Raw genomic sequence first — 16,990 nt, 5'->3', positions numbered from 1 at the left:
CGTGGTGGGGAGAGTACTGTGTAGTGCGGAAAGCACTGCATGGTGGGGAGAACACTGGTGATGGGCAGAGTACTGTGTGGTGGGGAGGGCACTGCGTGGTGGGGAGAGTACTGTTTGGTGGGGAGAGTTTTTTGTGGTAGGGAGAGCAATGCGCGGTGTATTGTGTGGAGGGTTGGAGTGTTGGTCTTTCACGCGAAGTCATGCTCATTGTTAAATGGTGAGAGCTTAAAACGCCACTTTCTTATTTCCTTGACTCTGACCCGTGTGATTGCCAAAGGCGGATCATCCAAAGCTGTCCGATCAGGACAGTCTTTAAAAAGTAACCCTGCGTTATTTTGTAAGGCTAAGATGCATTATCATGTTGTAAAATGTGAAAACTGGTGCCCACTTTACGGTGATTGATTCACAAGAAGACTGAGTCAATTGAACCTGCCGCGCACACCGACCACTTTTCATTTGGAAAATGTGAGATCAGCATTTATTCTCAGTTTCTGGCCTTCCATTATGCACATCACCGTGGAGGTTCAGAACATTTAGCATCACGCCGCAGCATCACTACCAAAGACACCACTTTCTGGAAGTTCTCGTTCAAATTCCAATCCAAAGTCCAAGAATAAACCATATGTCCATTGAAAAAAATTCAAAAAATCAAGTTGTCAAAAAATTCCAACTTGTATTTTTTCATAGGAAAACTACTACGTTCAACCAATAACCGCGTCACTACTAGCGCCGCTGCATTTCCCCATTCGAATCGAATGCCAAGAAAGAAAATGATCGTGGTAAGTAAGGCATGTCACATGCTTTTGTGAAATCATCCACAATTCACAAATTACATCGATATCCACTCGGCTTCATCATCCCTAAGTTCTCGACGGCAGCTCAGTCGAATGATGAGTGGTAACGAATCGTAACTATGCAAGGAATGAGTGTCACAGGCTCTCCTGAAGACATTACTATCGATGTCCATTTCCTAGCGATGGTCTTTTGCCATAGAAACTTTCTGTCTCATGCCTTAAGGGGAGCGTTCCACGTTTGAAGATACTGAAGCAAGTGTCAAATATGTTGAACTAAGGTCACTTATAACTATTGGTATGTTTGTAAATGGAAAAGACTTCTTTACACCTTGCTATTCTTCTGTTTAGTGAATATGCTCCCCAACACGTCATTATTTGATTATGTCATCATAACTTGCACTGGTTGGTCATAACTTGTACATTGCCTGGAAGCCAGTTGCCGGCCGCTATATATGAATATCGTGGTCACGAACGCCGACTCGATAATTATATTGGTCTTGGCCTTGATCGCCTCATGACTAATGAAAAAGCAAGACTGGAATGGCGTTATTATGACGTCAGAGATGCCTGGGTATCATTGAAATAGTTTCCCCGAAAAATTTCCTCGGCACATCATCGCGAGCGTGTAGCTCAGAAACTAAAAGGGTTTGGGTCTGAAGGAAGGGCGGGTCGGTGAGCTGCGCCGAGTGATCTTCATGATGGCCATTTCAGTTCAAAACACAAAGAAATGTGGAGCACTTACTCCATTTAAGTGGGAGTATTCTCTAGTGTGCTCTACCAACAGCTTGTCTGCGTTCCAGAACCAACCTTTTTTGTAACCGAACAGCATTCAATAAGTTGGAATCCATACCAATTCATGACACATAAGAATGGGATCAGCCGTGTAAAATAAATCAAAAAAGGTTTTGTCTCTGTCTATTCAATTTTAAATAACCACTTTGTAAATTTTGGGAATAAAAAATAATTTATAAGGCGCCTTCGATCATCACTGCATCCAATGTGTGGCAACGCACAATACAAGCCTTGCACCAATGTGGCACTTCGTCAAATTCAAATGTGATGCATTGGCAGCATAGCGTGTTGCTCAAAAAGCGTTGGATATTGGCAGGAGGTTTTGTGAGGAGTGACTGAATGAATAAAGGAATAACGAAATCTGTATGGAATTAAGATGACATTACGATGCCAAGCATCTAACTTCGTAACTTTCTTCGTAACTTTGTTATATCTTTGTATGAGGATCGTTTACATGCGGTGAACAGTTTTATTGTAATCATATGTCATATGAAAAGATACGGCAGCAGTATGAATCGAGACATGTATATCGTTGAACATATTATCCAACGCTACTTTGTCATTCGGCTTTTCTAAAAGTGCTGCGGCAAATTCCGGTCGGGGTTTTCTGTGCAGGTTCAGAATCATGTGTGTTTTCCCAGCTGGTCATGCTGTGGCAGACTCAAGTGCAAAGGTGAGCAGTGAGCAGTTGATGAGTTTGTAAGCAGCGGTGTAGTTCTCTACTCATTGGAGTCTCCCAGATTTCAGAGGAAAGTGAGCCAAACTGTGTACAAACTCTTTCTGTTGTTCTTTTCGGCTTAGTTTCAAGCAATTAATTTTCCAGCGCAGCTTACTTCCCAACGTATTTTGTGAAACTTCTCTTCGGCTTGTAACTGTCACAAATCTGAACAGTTGACCTCGAAGGTTCTTACCCAGCATGGAAACAATGTTCGTGCATGCTCCAGAAATCGTGGGAACATTTGCATGCCAGCTGTCCTTAGGCCTAGTGAAGTTCGCTGGGTGCCAGTTTCGGACTCTGTCGTAGTCGGTAAGCAGTGGCGCCACCTATTCGCCGCACCGTGCGCCGTATTCGCCTCCTACGGCGAGTGTTTCGGCACAGCTCGCGACCACCCGTGTACCAAATGATGTATTGTCAGCTCTCTGATTTCGTTAAGTTCCGCGAAATCAATCAGGGCATAGGATTTAACTGCGTAGCTTATAGCTCTATACTGCGCACAGATTAAGTGATGGAGTGGGGCGATGCTGGGTCGAGTGCGAATGAGGTCATAACCAAGGCGGGTGCAGTGGACGCATCTTTCTATGAGCTGGGTTATTGCACATAAGTGATCGTACACCGAGTGTCAGTCACGCGTCTGCCCACCGCAGGCCCAGGTGGTGTCAGCGGTGCTCGGGAGGCGTCAGCGGCGCGCTCAGGAGGCGTCAGTGGCGTGCCCAGGTGGTGTCAGCGGCGCGCTCAGGAGGTGTCAGCGGTGCTCAGGAGGTGTCAGCGGCGTGCCCAGGTGGTGTCAGCGGTGCTCAGGAGGCGTCGGTGGCGTGCCCAGGTGGTGTCAGCGGTGCTCAGGAGGCGTCGGTGGCGTGCCCAGGTGGTGTCAGCGGCGCGCTCAGGAGGTGTCAGCGGCGCGCTCAGGAGGTGTCAGCGGCGTGCCCAGGTGGTGTCAGCGGCGCGCTCAGGAGGTGTCAGCGGCGCGCTCAGGAGGTGTCAGAGGCGCGCTCAGGAGGCATCAGAGGCGCGCTCAGGGGGCATCACGCGGGGACTTGTCAGGGACATCATCAGGGTAGGGGTAAAGAGGGAAAATAAAACAAAACGCGGCGGGAGTATGCTTGTTTATTATTTTAAAGATGTTTAACCCCCGATCCCTTAAATCCCAGAGGCATTTTACACTACTCCCTCATGTCATGAAGTGTTAGGCTGGTCATAACAGAACACTTCACTAAATCACTTATGCAACAGTCAGTGACGGTCACTTATGCAACTGTCTGTGTCCACCGCAATCCCATCACCGCCACCCCCGGTCAGCGGTATGTGGCGGCCTCGCATTGACCACCCATCCGACGCCTGGCTCAAGGGGGCGAAGCCACCGGAAGGCGCAGCTCTGCATTTATATTTTGAGAAACTGGGGGTACCTGCCATTAAATGACGGCGCGAAATAAGCCATCAGCAATGCCTTTTTACAATGGTTCATTAGAATCTTTTCATGCCGATAGCAATCAGGGGCCTTGCTGGCCTTTTTTGACGGGCTTCCTCAAATACTTTGTAGATCGAACATAAGCGGCATATCGAAATGGTGTTATGGACATCCCATGTTTGCCTGGAGATGGTCATACTTCCTTCAGTATCGATAACCGAAAAATGCATGACAAAGTTAAGAAATCATAGCATAGTTCTACCAGGCGCACTCGCAAGTCTTTAAAAGCAAAAACCCTGATGCACGACATTGCAATCTCTACAGGCCTCGTGGCGTCAGCTCTGTGGTTAGTAACACTGTAGGTGGCAGCCCACTGGCGCTGAAAAGTACTATGCATCTTAAAGAAGTGCTATTGTACGCTTAGTAAACTATTTTCGCACGATTAGAAGATAGCCCAATATTTAGGTTTTACCTATGCGTTTTCAGTTTGATAATGGGTACGGACTAGCAGGTACAGCGCCACGAACTCTTCGCGTGATAGTGGATTTTCATTAGGTTGTTTTTCTACAGTATTTTTTACAAGTGGTAATCCGCTCAAAGAATACGTTTAAGGTTTTCAGGTTGAATACCATACGCCTCGGCCCGAACTTTGAAAGATAAGGATCGATTCTGAGCCTTCGAATGCATAATTATATGACACCTAGTTGTTCTCGTGTCCCGGCGCCAGCCACCTCTAAGACCGCTCGGTTTAACGGAAAAGGCAACGCTGGACACAGGTGTTCCTTTTCCTAAACGAGAGTGCGTGATTCAAAGCTGTGTGACTTAGTTTGATTCACTTGTCGAATCTGAAAAAGATGGACAAGCTCCGCAAATATGGGCTGGACACATGTGCGGGAACATGCATGCAATGCATGTGTATATATATATATATATATATATATATATATATATATATATATATATATATATATATATGTATATATATATGTGTGTGTGTGTGTGTGTGTGTATGGGTGTGTGTGTGTGTGTGTGTGTGTATGTGTGTGTGTATGTATGTATGTATGTATGCATGTATGAATACGTTTTATCTCACTTGAATACATTTTAGTGATCACCAAGGGAACATCCTAAAAGCATTTATGGTCAAGGAGTCACGTGTGAAGAACGCCGGGGGCACATTAAATTTCTCGATCAGGGACTGAAGGGCCCTCCCGTCTCATACCGGCGGGCATTCTGACGACACAGGGGTCGGAGTCCCTTGGCCGATCCGGAGGTTCTTACATACATCGGCAAGGCAACTTTTGAGTAGGCACTTTTGTCATACGAAATTCACCCGACAAACATTTACGCACGAGCATTTGCAGGAACAAATACGTGCAAACTTTTCATTCGAGCTTTTGTGCATGCAAGCATTTTCTTTACAAACTTTTCAATCGAACAAATTATCATGCAAAGCCTCTGCCACGAAATTTTACATCAAGAGCTTCTAACGTTGCAATGCTACAATGTAACGTTGCTTTGCCCCATACGCACTATTCAGTCCGACAAACTCTAGGCATATTAAGTTTAAGTCTACGACCAATTCCCATTCGATTTTTTATTTACATACTGCATGTACATCCATTTGTTCGCCATCCGGGTCCCGGGCCCTATTGCCAAACACCGTCCGTAAGTTGCAGCCTATGGCGTCTTATGCAAACGCGACACAACGGGCCATACGCCTTGGAGTACAGTCGCTGGTGTGTAATGTAACCCCTTGTGACGTCAAAGGCAGCAGCTTGGGCCAGGTATGCTGCCAATGACGAGTTCTGCACTGGAGTTTTGAGACCGGTAGCTTTAGTTCCATGTTATGATATCTAGCTGAGTAGCTTCGCAAAATACCTTGGGAGACTGAGCTGTCAGAAAGGGTGAAACCTTCTCCCTCCCCCAAAAAACTCTTACAAGTGGGTCTCTACTCAGGCTTCGTGCACTTCTCAAAGTTGGGGGGTTGGAGCACATGCTAGGCGGGGTCAAAGTCCGTCATCCCTCCCCAAAAATGGAAAAAGGAAGCTACATCCCTGAAGGCACATTTTACAGGATCATTCAGCTATTCATATAGTTGACGATTGAGTAGGAGAATGAGTTGCCTATTTCACTGGCAGTCTGACACACGGTAACAACGGAACGTTTGCGCCACGCCTGGATGTGCGCCAGATTTGCACCATGCGCTCGGGCACACGTCAAGCTGCGCCGTAAACGGTTCGTTGTTCATTGCATTTCAGCCTTGCGTATGAAATAAGTATTTTAGCAGGCCCGTAGCCAGACCAAAATCCTAGGAAATGTACTACATGTTCATAAAACTGGAGCGCATGGCGTCAGCATGATCTTCTTCTGGGATGGGAAAATCAACGCTAAAATTTGCTGTGTTCATTAGTTGTTGGTTTGAGCACAAGAAATGGTTTCATGCGATATCAATAAAACATCATGCCGCAAGAACTGAGATTGCATGGAATTGGCTCGAAGAGGTACACCCCAGGTCGCAGTGAGATGCACCGCACGCAGTGCATCCGCCTGGCTACCGACATGTACTACCTCTTTCTATTTGATCTTGAACAACATCATTATCTGAATTATGCTAGAAAAAGCAATATCGTTGTGTTCATGAACACAGAAGCATAGGTTCACCCACATTCTACAGATTTGGGAACTGATCAGGGATAGGAGGGAGATGGATCAGATCAGCCAAGGTTGGATCAGCCAAGGTTGGGAAAATGAAATATGGGGGGGAAAAAACTGAACAAAAAATAGCATTTTGAATGGCAAAAGGCAAAAGGTCTGCATTCTGTGAGCAGAATTGGACGGGCTGAGAGGACTCTTTACAAAAACTGGCACACATATCACCCCTCCCCCCCGCCCCCATCCAAGTAGTTGCACCGATGCATCGGACTGAAACTCCGTCGCTCTCCGGCCAACAGCCAGGCATGGCGAATAGGTGGCGCTGCTGCGTACTGAGTACGCCCGGGTCCTGCACCGGCACCGGCATAAATTTTCGGAACATGATAATGCAACAATGGTGCAAGTGTTTTCAGATTTTATAAGTAATGCATGAACACTGCTCCCATGGCATGCTATACTCATTCCATGCCTGGAACATTTTCAACACCAATGATTCTGCGCATGATTGTGGCCCCCAACTGACAGCAGGCACGATGTGTACACAGCTGCCCGATTTGGACTTGTATGAACTGCAGAAGAAACCAGAACGCACAACAGGAATGATAAGATCGCATCGTACTCTATGCTGAACCGGGTAATCGTCGTCAACATCCAGCTCCCGGTGGCTTACGTCGACTAAAACGCAGGTAACCGCCGGTCGGCATAATACGAAAACGATAACTGATGTTTTGCTCAACAGGTGGTGTCACCCATGATATCAACTACGCGCGAAACGCCGCAAAATACGAAAAGCTGTACCGTTGTCAACATTGATGTAGTTTCCTTTTCAACTAAAGAGATTCAGCCCCCTCCCCTTAACTTGGGATCTAACATCCCTCCCACCAGACCAGTCCAGCTGTACAAGAAAAGTGGGCAAAATTGGGTTAGAAACCGGCTTGTTAGCCAACGGGTAGGTTTCATAATTTTTGCAAGGTTCAGCCGCCCTCTACTGCCCTATCCAACTCACTTTGTGCAACCACGCTCCTGGTTTCCACTGCCGCTGTGACCTCGTGTGGGGGCTGCGGGCATGTAGAACAAGTACGTTCGACAAAATTGCTGCGCGAACAAATGCGTTTGTATAATGTTCGTCAGGATGAAGTATGTAAGGCATTAAGTTGGCAACTGTTAAGTTCATGATGGCAAAGCACGTATAGATAATGACTGTTTGGTCACATGTTGGATTGGAAAAGTTAAAACGAAAATTTTGTACCTGTAAAAGTTCGTATGGAATAAGGTCGTAAGCAATCGTCTAAACCCAACCGTTCGGGCGCCAACGCTAAGTCAAGGACACTTCCGTTTGAAAGAGATACCTTCATAAGGAAACGTTCGTATTCTGATATATGATGTAAGCACACGAAAATGCACGAAAATGTTCAACAGGGACAGGTTCGTTTGACAGGAGTACGTACGCAAAACTTCGCATGCAGGTGTGTTCTGAATGTTGGAATGCAAATCTTAATTCTTGATGTCAGATGCCGGCTGAATGGTTACTGCGGGGGTCACGACATCCCATCGAGAAAGTAAAGGAGGGGATGCGCGATGGTGGTGGACATAAGAACCCATAGGTCAGGTCAATTATTATGACTAATCTAACTCTTCATGGCATGAGCTTTAACGGTCTGAGGCGGCCAGCGAAAGAATTCGAATCACTTAAGGCAGCGCGGTGTGACCTGAGATGGAGGGAGCGCAACGTTTAAGACAAAGGTTCATTGCAGATCACCCGCCGCGTTTGTTGTGCTCCTCCCTAACCTCGCACCCTGAGGACGCCTCTGTCGACGACTCTGCCTGACTTCCTCGAGCACCTCACTGACGCCAGCTGACGGACGCGGCGGGAGTCAGCTCCCTCGCCGAATTAGGCTGGTAGGCGCGTCAGTGACACCCGGTATAACACTGCTTATAACAATAGAACCTGAGTCCAGAGAGAATGATACGCCAGCTCGACCCGCTTTGATGCAATCCACGTGATTAGGATCCTGTTTGGAGCCGACCGGACATTACCTGCGAGAGTAACCATTTTAGATCGTACACCGGATAGAGCTAAAACTCTCTCACTCGAATCCATTCCCTAGATTGGCCTCAGAAACTGAATTTCATAGGAACTAGAAGAGCTGCTGGTGCGTAATTTGGTGCCCTGGTGGTTGATCTGTCTAGGAACAATCCCTCGGCAGTATCATCCATCATGACGTAGTAAATCGTTTCCATGCGCCACCATTGGCTTCATGTTTATCATGCTCGGAAAGTGTGGTGCACCCACGGTCCCCCGTTCCTACATGCTGTTCATGAAGAGTTGCGTACATTCTTGTATGTTGTCGAACTAAAATGTTCTGTTTTGTACCTTTGCGTGCGTTCAATTGTTTCCGAGCAACTGTGTTTGTGCTTTATGCGTGCTTTTTCCATGCGAACTTTTGTTTTGATGATTTCTTGTTAAAACAAATCCTTGCCTGAGGTTTTCTCAGCTTCCATTGGTGACCCATTGTCACCTTGAGCCCTATCTTGTCAGAACTCCTCCACTGACTAGGGCATGCCTCCATGAAACATTTGGAAGGCAACAACCATGTCTCCCTTGCGACGACAGAAGTGCGGCGAGGGCAGCTGGAGGGTTCGGAGCCTCTCGAAAATGGCCGATGCCTAATTGCGTGGGCACGACGCATAGCTCGTCATTGAACCCGCCCCAGCGCCCCTGATCCAATTTGGCGAACGGCGTCCGGGTGATGTTGTCATGCTTCAACTACGGGCGTATTACGGTCTTGTGGAGCAGTGGCAGCGTGTAAACGTTGACGTTGGCAAATGACCTTCGCGCCACCGCCACCATCTGGCTGGTCTCCGAAATTGTCCCCGCCGACTGCACGTGAAACTTAAAGGGAATGTTCCGCATTTGAAGATATTGAAACAAACATCAGATGCGATCAAATAGTTTTACTTGTAACTATTGGTACAGTTGTAAGTGGAAAAGACTGCTCTACGATATATAATGTTTCGTTAAATAAACATGCTCCTCAGTACATCATTGTTTGATTACGTCATCGTACCTTACACAGCATTGACTGCGGGCCTACTGACGGTCGTGATATCTGGAAATTGTGCCCATCTACGTTAGATATTGAACGAGTCAACAGTCATACTGCTGTTGTGTGCTGAAATACTCTCTCCAAAATAGTCTGCACATCTTTGCGGGCATGTAGCTCAGAAAGTTGGGGTTGTGTGGTCTTCAAAAAGGACAGGGCTGTGAATTGCACCGAATATTCGTCAAGATGGCTGTTGCAGTCCAAAATCTCTTTAAGCCTGTTGTAGTCCAGGAACCCTCCGAGATCTTTCTCGGTTGGCTCGACCGCAATTTTGGCGCTGTTCAGGAAGTAGGCCAGCCTCGGGTGCAGGTGCCGATGGGTTTATTTTGCACTTTGCACTTACTTTGTGATTATTTTGCACTTTGATGCTTTGAAAGGGGGCAGTCACTTCTCCGATCACTTGGCCAGGGCATCGACGTCGACATGTAGAGGAGGAGCAGTCGGATGCCTCGGAACGCAGCAGTACATCTTAGTGTTACACGCAAACATCTTGGTCGTACTTCACACGTGATCTGGTTGGCCTTTAACGAAGATAATGATGGGCGTTGGTCCTGGCACCGATCCTATAGGAATGCTGCTGATTACGTCAGTCCAGTCCGACTGAGAGCCCTGGATCTTCACTCGTCGCATCCGGTGGGTTAAGAAGGCTCTGGTCCAGCGCAGCGAGTTGTCTCGCATACCGTAAGCATGGAGCTTGAAGAGCAGATGATCATGAGGGATAGTAGCGAATACTTAGCTGAAGCCGAGGTAGGCTACGTTTACAGGTTGCCCGTCCTCTAATGTGGCGCTCCAATGTCCCGTGACCTCTAATAGCTTCTGGAAGAAACTTCGCGCATGTAGCAGCTTCGCTTCGGGAGACACCCAAGTTGGACTGCATGGACTCTAGTCTTCGAAAAGTCTTTAATGGGCCATCTCTGGCAAAAGATTCCAACCATTAGGACGGAACAGCTGTAGGGCTGAATGAACCATATCCCGCTAGAGACTGCCGCTTTCTTTTCTTTAAGATCGGGATAACCTCAAAGAGCTTTCCCTTTTGAGAAGCCTTTCTGCAGCACTCTATTCATGCGTACTTTCTCAGGCGTACTTTTGGCCTTAAACCGACCTGAGGTGACCGTGGCACGCATGCCACCTATACGTTGTTCATGTAAGTAGAAGCGCTTTAATAGCACACAGATGACAGGTTAAGCGGGAATATGTTGGCACAGCATGGCTTTCGAAATTCGCTTATCATTGTACAGATTTATGAAATTTATTATTACAAAATGTGATTATCCTATCAGAATTGACCTTCTTTATGGATTTAACTAGCTGATTAATTATTTTGTTGCGCGTTGTACGTGTTAAATCCTTGATGGCAGTTTGAGCCGAGCATTTCTTGGCTCCGCCCATCTTAGGAGCTCCCGGATTGGTCGAAGCCGGACAGAGCCCAGAATCTGTCCAATCGCAGGGCTTGATACTTCATGCCCACTTTCACTGATACATCCGTTTTCTGTCAGCTGCCGGCACTCTTCCTCTTTCACTGGACGCCGGCGGGGTCGGAGTGCCTGGGCTTCACAGCGCGGTAACCCGAAAAATAACATCATGCCGTTCGATCCGAAGTCATTCATGCAGGACTTCATTGCAGGCGGCGTTGCCGCTGCAATTTCCAAAACAGCAGTGGCCCCGATTGAACGGGTAAAGCTGCTGCTGCAGGTCCAGCACACGTCCAAGCAGCTCACTGAGGCTCAGCGCTACAAGGGTAAGGGTGCATTTTTTCTGCTATTGCGTGCGACTTGCATAGGGTTGTGGGAGTATTTGGGAATGGGCTGGTTGTAGGTATTGTAGTTCTGGCGGATGTAAGTTTCCAGGGAATGTGCATGTGCACGGTGGTATAATGCTATGTTTTTCCCACAATGTGCAGAATTGTAACATTCACACCTGTGTCATTTGTCATCATTTGGTTGTGGCAGCGCTGTTCTGTGTGCATGTAGTGATAGTGGGAATTTCAGTAAAGGCAGGATTAACATAATTGACCATCATTGCCAATGGGGTGCAGTCATGTTTGGTTCAAGTGTCTTTATGCTGGTTGGAATCTGTTAGATATCATCTGACCTTATTCTGTTGGAATGATTGTGATGTTCCCAGCTCAGATTCCTGTAAGCCTTACTGCCTTTTTATTAGTTCACATGCTGGTCTTATTTGGATTGGCTACCTGTTATGTCAAGTATATTTTGCAGGGTCAGCATTTTGTCTTCCATTATTATGGAACATTTTAGGATCAAAAAGAGACACTGATAGAAGGCTTGGAAACAAAGTAAAGCCATGAGCGGTCAACATTTTGTGCCGGACTGTTATGAGGTGATAGGGGTTATGTACTATGGGGACCATGTTGTAACATCATGCACAAGGTTATTCATATCAATGACACTGATGTAATTGCCTGAACAAGTAAGGTAGCCAAAGATGGGCTGAAGTGTTAACAGTAGACCTTTTCTAAATTGGTAGAAAGTTATGAGCAATGTCAGGATTTTGGGGTTAATGGCTTCCCTCAGGCACATTTGAACGCATCTCAAGGTGGTGTTGAGTAAAGTGTAGTTGTGACTGATCTAGCATGGCAGAAGAAAATGATGTTGGTTGATATAATGCAAGCCTTACCTTGCTGTGCACATGGGGAACCACAGGTGAAGGGTGTGGATCTTTGCTTCATCCACCCTCCATGCCAGGGTGCTATTTGTTTCTAAGAGAATGGTATGTTATTTATGATCTAAGGTTTCTGACCTGCAGGTGAAGGTCAAACCATGGATTCAGCAAAGATGATTTCTAGGGAATTCTATCTGATTCAAAATAGGGGTGTTGTGAGTGCTGCATCTTATATCATTTATTAGGCAATGTAACATTTCAATGGATAAGTTCCATTGGCCTAGGGTAAGGTATAATGGTCCTTGTTTTATTAGTCAAGAGCTTGCTGTATGGGGAAGGTCATGACCTGGGAACCTCAAATTTTGACAAGTGTGACAGGCCTACATGTCCTGTGCATTTGGAGTCTCAAGCTCACTTAGTTTCTGAGATTTCAGGAGTGGCCAATTGGCCCTCACCTCAGCAAAAAGTATTAGACCAGCCACCCAGGCACGTGTTAAGATCTGGTAAGGATAATCCAGCATCCAGGTTCTGACCATCTCTCAAGCACATTGTTTTTTCACCAATGAGTGTCACAGCACTGATGTTGTGTATCCAGCATTATGTTCCTGATGGTCATGCTTACATCAGTTCCTTGATGTGTTTCAGGAATCATTGATTGCTTCATACGCATCCCCAAAGAACAGGGATTCCTGAGCTTCTGGCGTGGCAACTTGGCCAACGTCATCCGTTACTTCCCCACCCAGGCGCTCAACTTTGCCTTCAAGGACAAGTACAAGCAGATCTTCTTGGGTGGCGTGGACAAGAACACTCAGTTCTTCCGCTACTTCCTCGGAAACCTGGCCTCTGGCGGCGCTGCCGGAGCTACTTCGCTCTGCTTCGTCTACCCGCTGGACTTCGCCCGTACCCGGCTGGCCGCCGACGTCGGCAAGGGTGGCGCCCGCGAGTTCACCGGCCTGAGTGACTGCCTGGTCAAGACCTTCAAGTCCGATGGCATGCTGGGCCTGTACCGCGGCTTCGGCGTCTCTGTGCAGGGCATCATCATCTACCGCGCCTCGTACTTCGGCTTCTTTGACACCGCCAAGGGCATGCTGCCCGACCCCAAGAACACCCCGATCATCATCTCGTGGGCCATTGCCCAGGTAGGCCAGACTGGGTGTTGCTGTTCTTGTTGGTCGTTTTTTTGGTTCGGTTGACTTTCCACATCACGCTCCATGTCGCGCTGCATTTGTGGCATAGCGAACCTAAGTGTACGTTACTCGTCGGATGTGCGCGAAAGATTGGTTGAGCACTGGTTTAATTGCCTGGGTGTGGCAGGCAGACTGGCTGTGGTCTTGCTGTGCTTGTGCTAGCTTGGCTGACCTTTCGCTCTCCTCAGACGGTGACCACCGGCGCCGGCATCATCTCGTATCCGTTCGACACCGTGCGGAGGCGCATGATGATGCAGTCCGGCCGCAAGGGCGCCGACATCATGTACAAGAACACCCTCGACTGCTGGCGCAAGGTGGCCGCGCAGGAGGGCAGCAAGGCCTTCTTCAAGGGCGCCCTCTCCAACATCTTCCGCGGCACTGGTAAGTGGGTGCCTGCGCCGTGTGGCCTCCCCTATGTTCAGGGTCTGGTGTGGAGTTTATTTGTTTTTTGTGCACAAGCGTCTGAGGTCAAATTCTCCCCTGCTGATATTTCATGGATGGCCCAACACATGAGCTGTTTTACCAAACGTGACTTCTGCCTGAGAGATAACGTGTAGTCCAGCCACGTCTGCAGATGCGTGAAGTACATGCCACGCTATCTGGTCCCTTTATTCGGTGTATTCGTCGCCGTTGCGTAACCTCGCGAAACAACGCCTGACGCCGAGTCTGTCGTCGCCTCCCCCCCCCCCCCGCCCCCCTCATGCACCGTTCACATCCATCCTGTGACTGCCCGTCGCTGCCGGCGGCGTGTGCCGCGTGGGTCGTTGACGAAATCCCTCTGCGTTTCAGGTGGTGCCCTGGTCCTGGTGCTCTACGACGAGCTGAAGGTGTTGATGTTCGGCTAATGCCAACGTAGCCCTCTAGTTTGAATGATAGGGACCGGCGAGGTCTCGCTCATGGCCCCTGCGGGGCGTCTCCAATGTTAACCCGCGGCGGGGCGGGCGGCCGGGCCTGGTATTCCAGTATCCCAGGCCTGGCGGCTGTCCGTGACGCCCGGTCTGCGGCCGCTGCGTCCCAGACGTTTGTGAATCGTGTACATGTATACAGGCGGGAAATACATGGAGCCGTTTGCTGCTTCACCTAGGAGACGTGGAGTTTGGCGCCCTCGGCGAGGGGCGCGGGTGTGACCACTTGCGGCGACGGTGGATATTTTTTGAATCTTGGTACCTTTTAGTGAGAGACTCCCCGCGTTGCGCATACTCTCTTAATTCGTTCGTTTTTATGGATTTGACATACTCGATTTGGTAACACGAATGCTGGGGACTGGATACTGTGAGCGTGAATAAACTAGCTGGATCAGTGACAGTCGTACGCGTCGGACGAGATGGCTTAGGAGGTAGACTGGTCCGACATGCCTTGAGAAAGAGGGTCGACTAATGCGTCTGTGCGCGCTCGAGGGCCGCAGGTCGTGTCGGGTCACGAGCGCGATGTACCAGTCCCGCGCAGGGGGCGTTCCGGGAGCTGGTGTCTGCTTCGGTCGGTCAGCCGGATGGTCCGTCGGTGGGGTCTGCCTGCCGGCGATTAACAGTGACACCAGGTGCCGGCGGCCACCGCAGTGGGCTGGGTATTGATCGCAGACGGGTGACGTGGCGGTGTGGCATGCCGTCAGCGGCTCCTGGGCGACCGGAGCCGGACGGCCGCGGGACGTTGGTGTGGAGCGCAGGAGGCCGGTCTCGATGCCGCCACAGATCTGTGTCTGGCTGGATGTCACGGATCCGCCCGCGCGGCATATCCGGCGGTGCAGCCGCGTTTCGGCGCGTGGGCAGATGTCGGATCTGGTCCCGTTCTCTGTTACTATTCCGTTAATCTGTCGCGGTGACGGGCGTGGGAACTCAGCAATGCCAGCAGTCGTAACGGTCAGTTGCCAAGCATTTTCCGACGTCAGATACGTGCCCGGAGTCGTGATCGAACGTTTTGTTTATACCAGGCGCAAGGCCAGCTTCTGTCGGGTCGAATTTCATTTTGTGGGTGACGCGGGCGCGTGTGATCCGAAGCTCCCTGGCCATGTCATTCCGCGAACTGTCGTGCTTTGAGAGGCGGACCTGGGGGCGGGTGAAAGGAGTGTAGGCCTCTATTCCTAACGCCTGAACCCGGCCGAACGGATGCAGGTTTTCAACACATTGCAAAACGTGCCTCCGGTCATTTACTCCGCCAGGGATGGTCACAAGCGACGATAAAGCGGCAAAGAGAGCAGAATAACTTGGTTGTTTGCGAAGACCGTACTTGGAGGTGTTTTTGGAGCCCATTTCGCTAGTGGGGTCCCTAAATGCTGGTTTGCCGAGCACGCTCGATCGATCATGTGCCCCTCCGCACCGGCCTGGGTTCTTCACATTTGCTCGCAGTGCCCTACGCTGCACGCGAGGGCCCCATGTATTCACCTGGCGCGTACAGGTAGATGCAAAGCTTGCGAGCTGGAAGTGTTGAGTGCGAACACGCCGCTGCGCCGGTTTATCTGCGTCGCGATGCCCAGCGTTACAGTCTCCATCGGCAGCGAGGCGTTGGCTGCAAGTTATAAATGGCGCCAGGGGGCGGAAGTCCGGGCGGACGGATCGGCCGAACGCTTCCAGATGCTCTTTTGAATAATTTGTAATGGTCTTGGAGCAGTCCGGGACGCATGTTTCACTTGACCACTTTCAGATTAATTCTTAAAACTGGTTGTCAGTCTCATGCAGCGAAGCGAACAATGGAAATTCTTCCTCCAGTAAGGTTGTCATGATGTGCGTAAGTGTTCGTGTACCACACATAACGTCAATCTGGTCGTTCTTGGTACGTCTTATACCATGTTTTAACAGCGACTGCAATCCGCACTATTGTTTGACACTGAATAGCCCGATGCGGCTAACCGTTGCGCAGCAAAATGCTCACCAGTCGCACAGTTACCATCACATATTCATGGCGCAAAAGACGTTAGGAGTCGACACGCCCTTAAACCCCAGTCAACGGCAACAAGAATAACATTCATGTATATATATATATATATATATATATATATATATATATATATATATATGTGTGTGTGTGTGTGTGTGTGTGTGTGTATGACATGTTGCCGTTATCATAACGATGCCTCCACTGAATAGTGGCCAGTTAGATAGTCCAGAGTTCGACTGCGGCTAAGTCAGACTTCACATCCTAAATGTTCAGAGAAGTTCCTAGGAATCGACCACACTGAAATACGTAGGTCTTGAAAGTGCCTTACCGTTTGTCCAATTATACGTGGGCCGCCAGAACTTGTTAAAAGCAGAGGCAGGAGGTTCCAGGACTGCACTGCTGCACTACACAAGCAATACTGTACAATGCCCGTCGAAATTGCTCTCCTTGTGTCATGGCAAAGAGTTGCACCTTTCCAGTCTGGTGTTTGGAAGTCAGCGACATTCAGACCTGAATCAGTACTGACCAAGGTTGGAGTGAAATTGAAGCGAAGGCGCGTCTCGAGGACAGTCCTGTTTACACTCATCCCGGAGTGATGGGCGCTGATGCCAGCAGTCAGGTTCAGTGCCATGACTGTCTGCCCATACAGGCGGCAACCGTCGCCTGGCGCCTGGCCATACCTGAGACAACCGTCGCCTGTCACCTGACCATACCTGCGGCAACCGCCGCATGGTGCCTGACCATACCTGCGGCAAATGTCGCCTGGTGCCTGTCCATACAACCGTCCATACAACCACAACCGTCGCTGCACGGTCCATCTCCCATGGAAACTGGGCGCAAAA

At 49.0% G+C, this 16,990-nt stretch overlaps 1 protein-coding gene across 1 annotated transcript; it reads left to right on the top strand.

Annotated features, from left to right (window-relative positions):
- Window positions 1-10,970: 10,970 nt before the first annotated feature.
- LOC119107230 (ADP,ATP carrier protein) lies at window positions 10,971-14,578 on the top strand. Its single transcript, XM_037230644.1, has 4 exons — window positions 10,971-11,209; window positions 12,736-13,229; window positions 13,466-13,658; window positions 14,067-14,578. Exons 1-4 carry the CDS (start codon window positions 11,053-11,055, stop codon window positions 14,120-14,122), a joined length of 900 nt encoding a protein of 299 aa, XP_037086539.1. The 5' UTR covers window positions 10,971-11,052; the 3' UTR covers window positions 14,123-14,578.
- The last annotated feature ends 2,412 nt before the right edge of the window (window positions 14,579-16,990 follow it).

The sequence above is a fragment of the Pollicipes pollicipes genome, unplaced genomic scaffold (genome assembly GCF_011947565.3).
Source record: "Pollicipes pollicipes isolate AB1234 unplaced genomic scaffold, Ppol_2.1 Scaffold_6686;HRSCAF=7923_pilon_pilon_pilon, whole genome shotgun sequence".
Classification (NCBI taxonomy): Eukaryota; Metazoa; Arthropoda; class Thecostraca; order Pollicipedomorpha; family Pollicipedidae; genus Pollicipes; species Pollicipes pollicipes.
The sequence above is the reverse complement of the archived record's forward strand: the minus strand, read 5'-3'. Positions and strand labels throughout refer to the sequence as shown.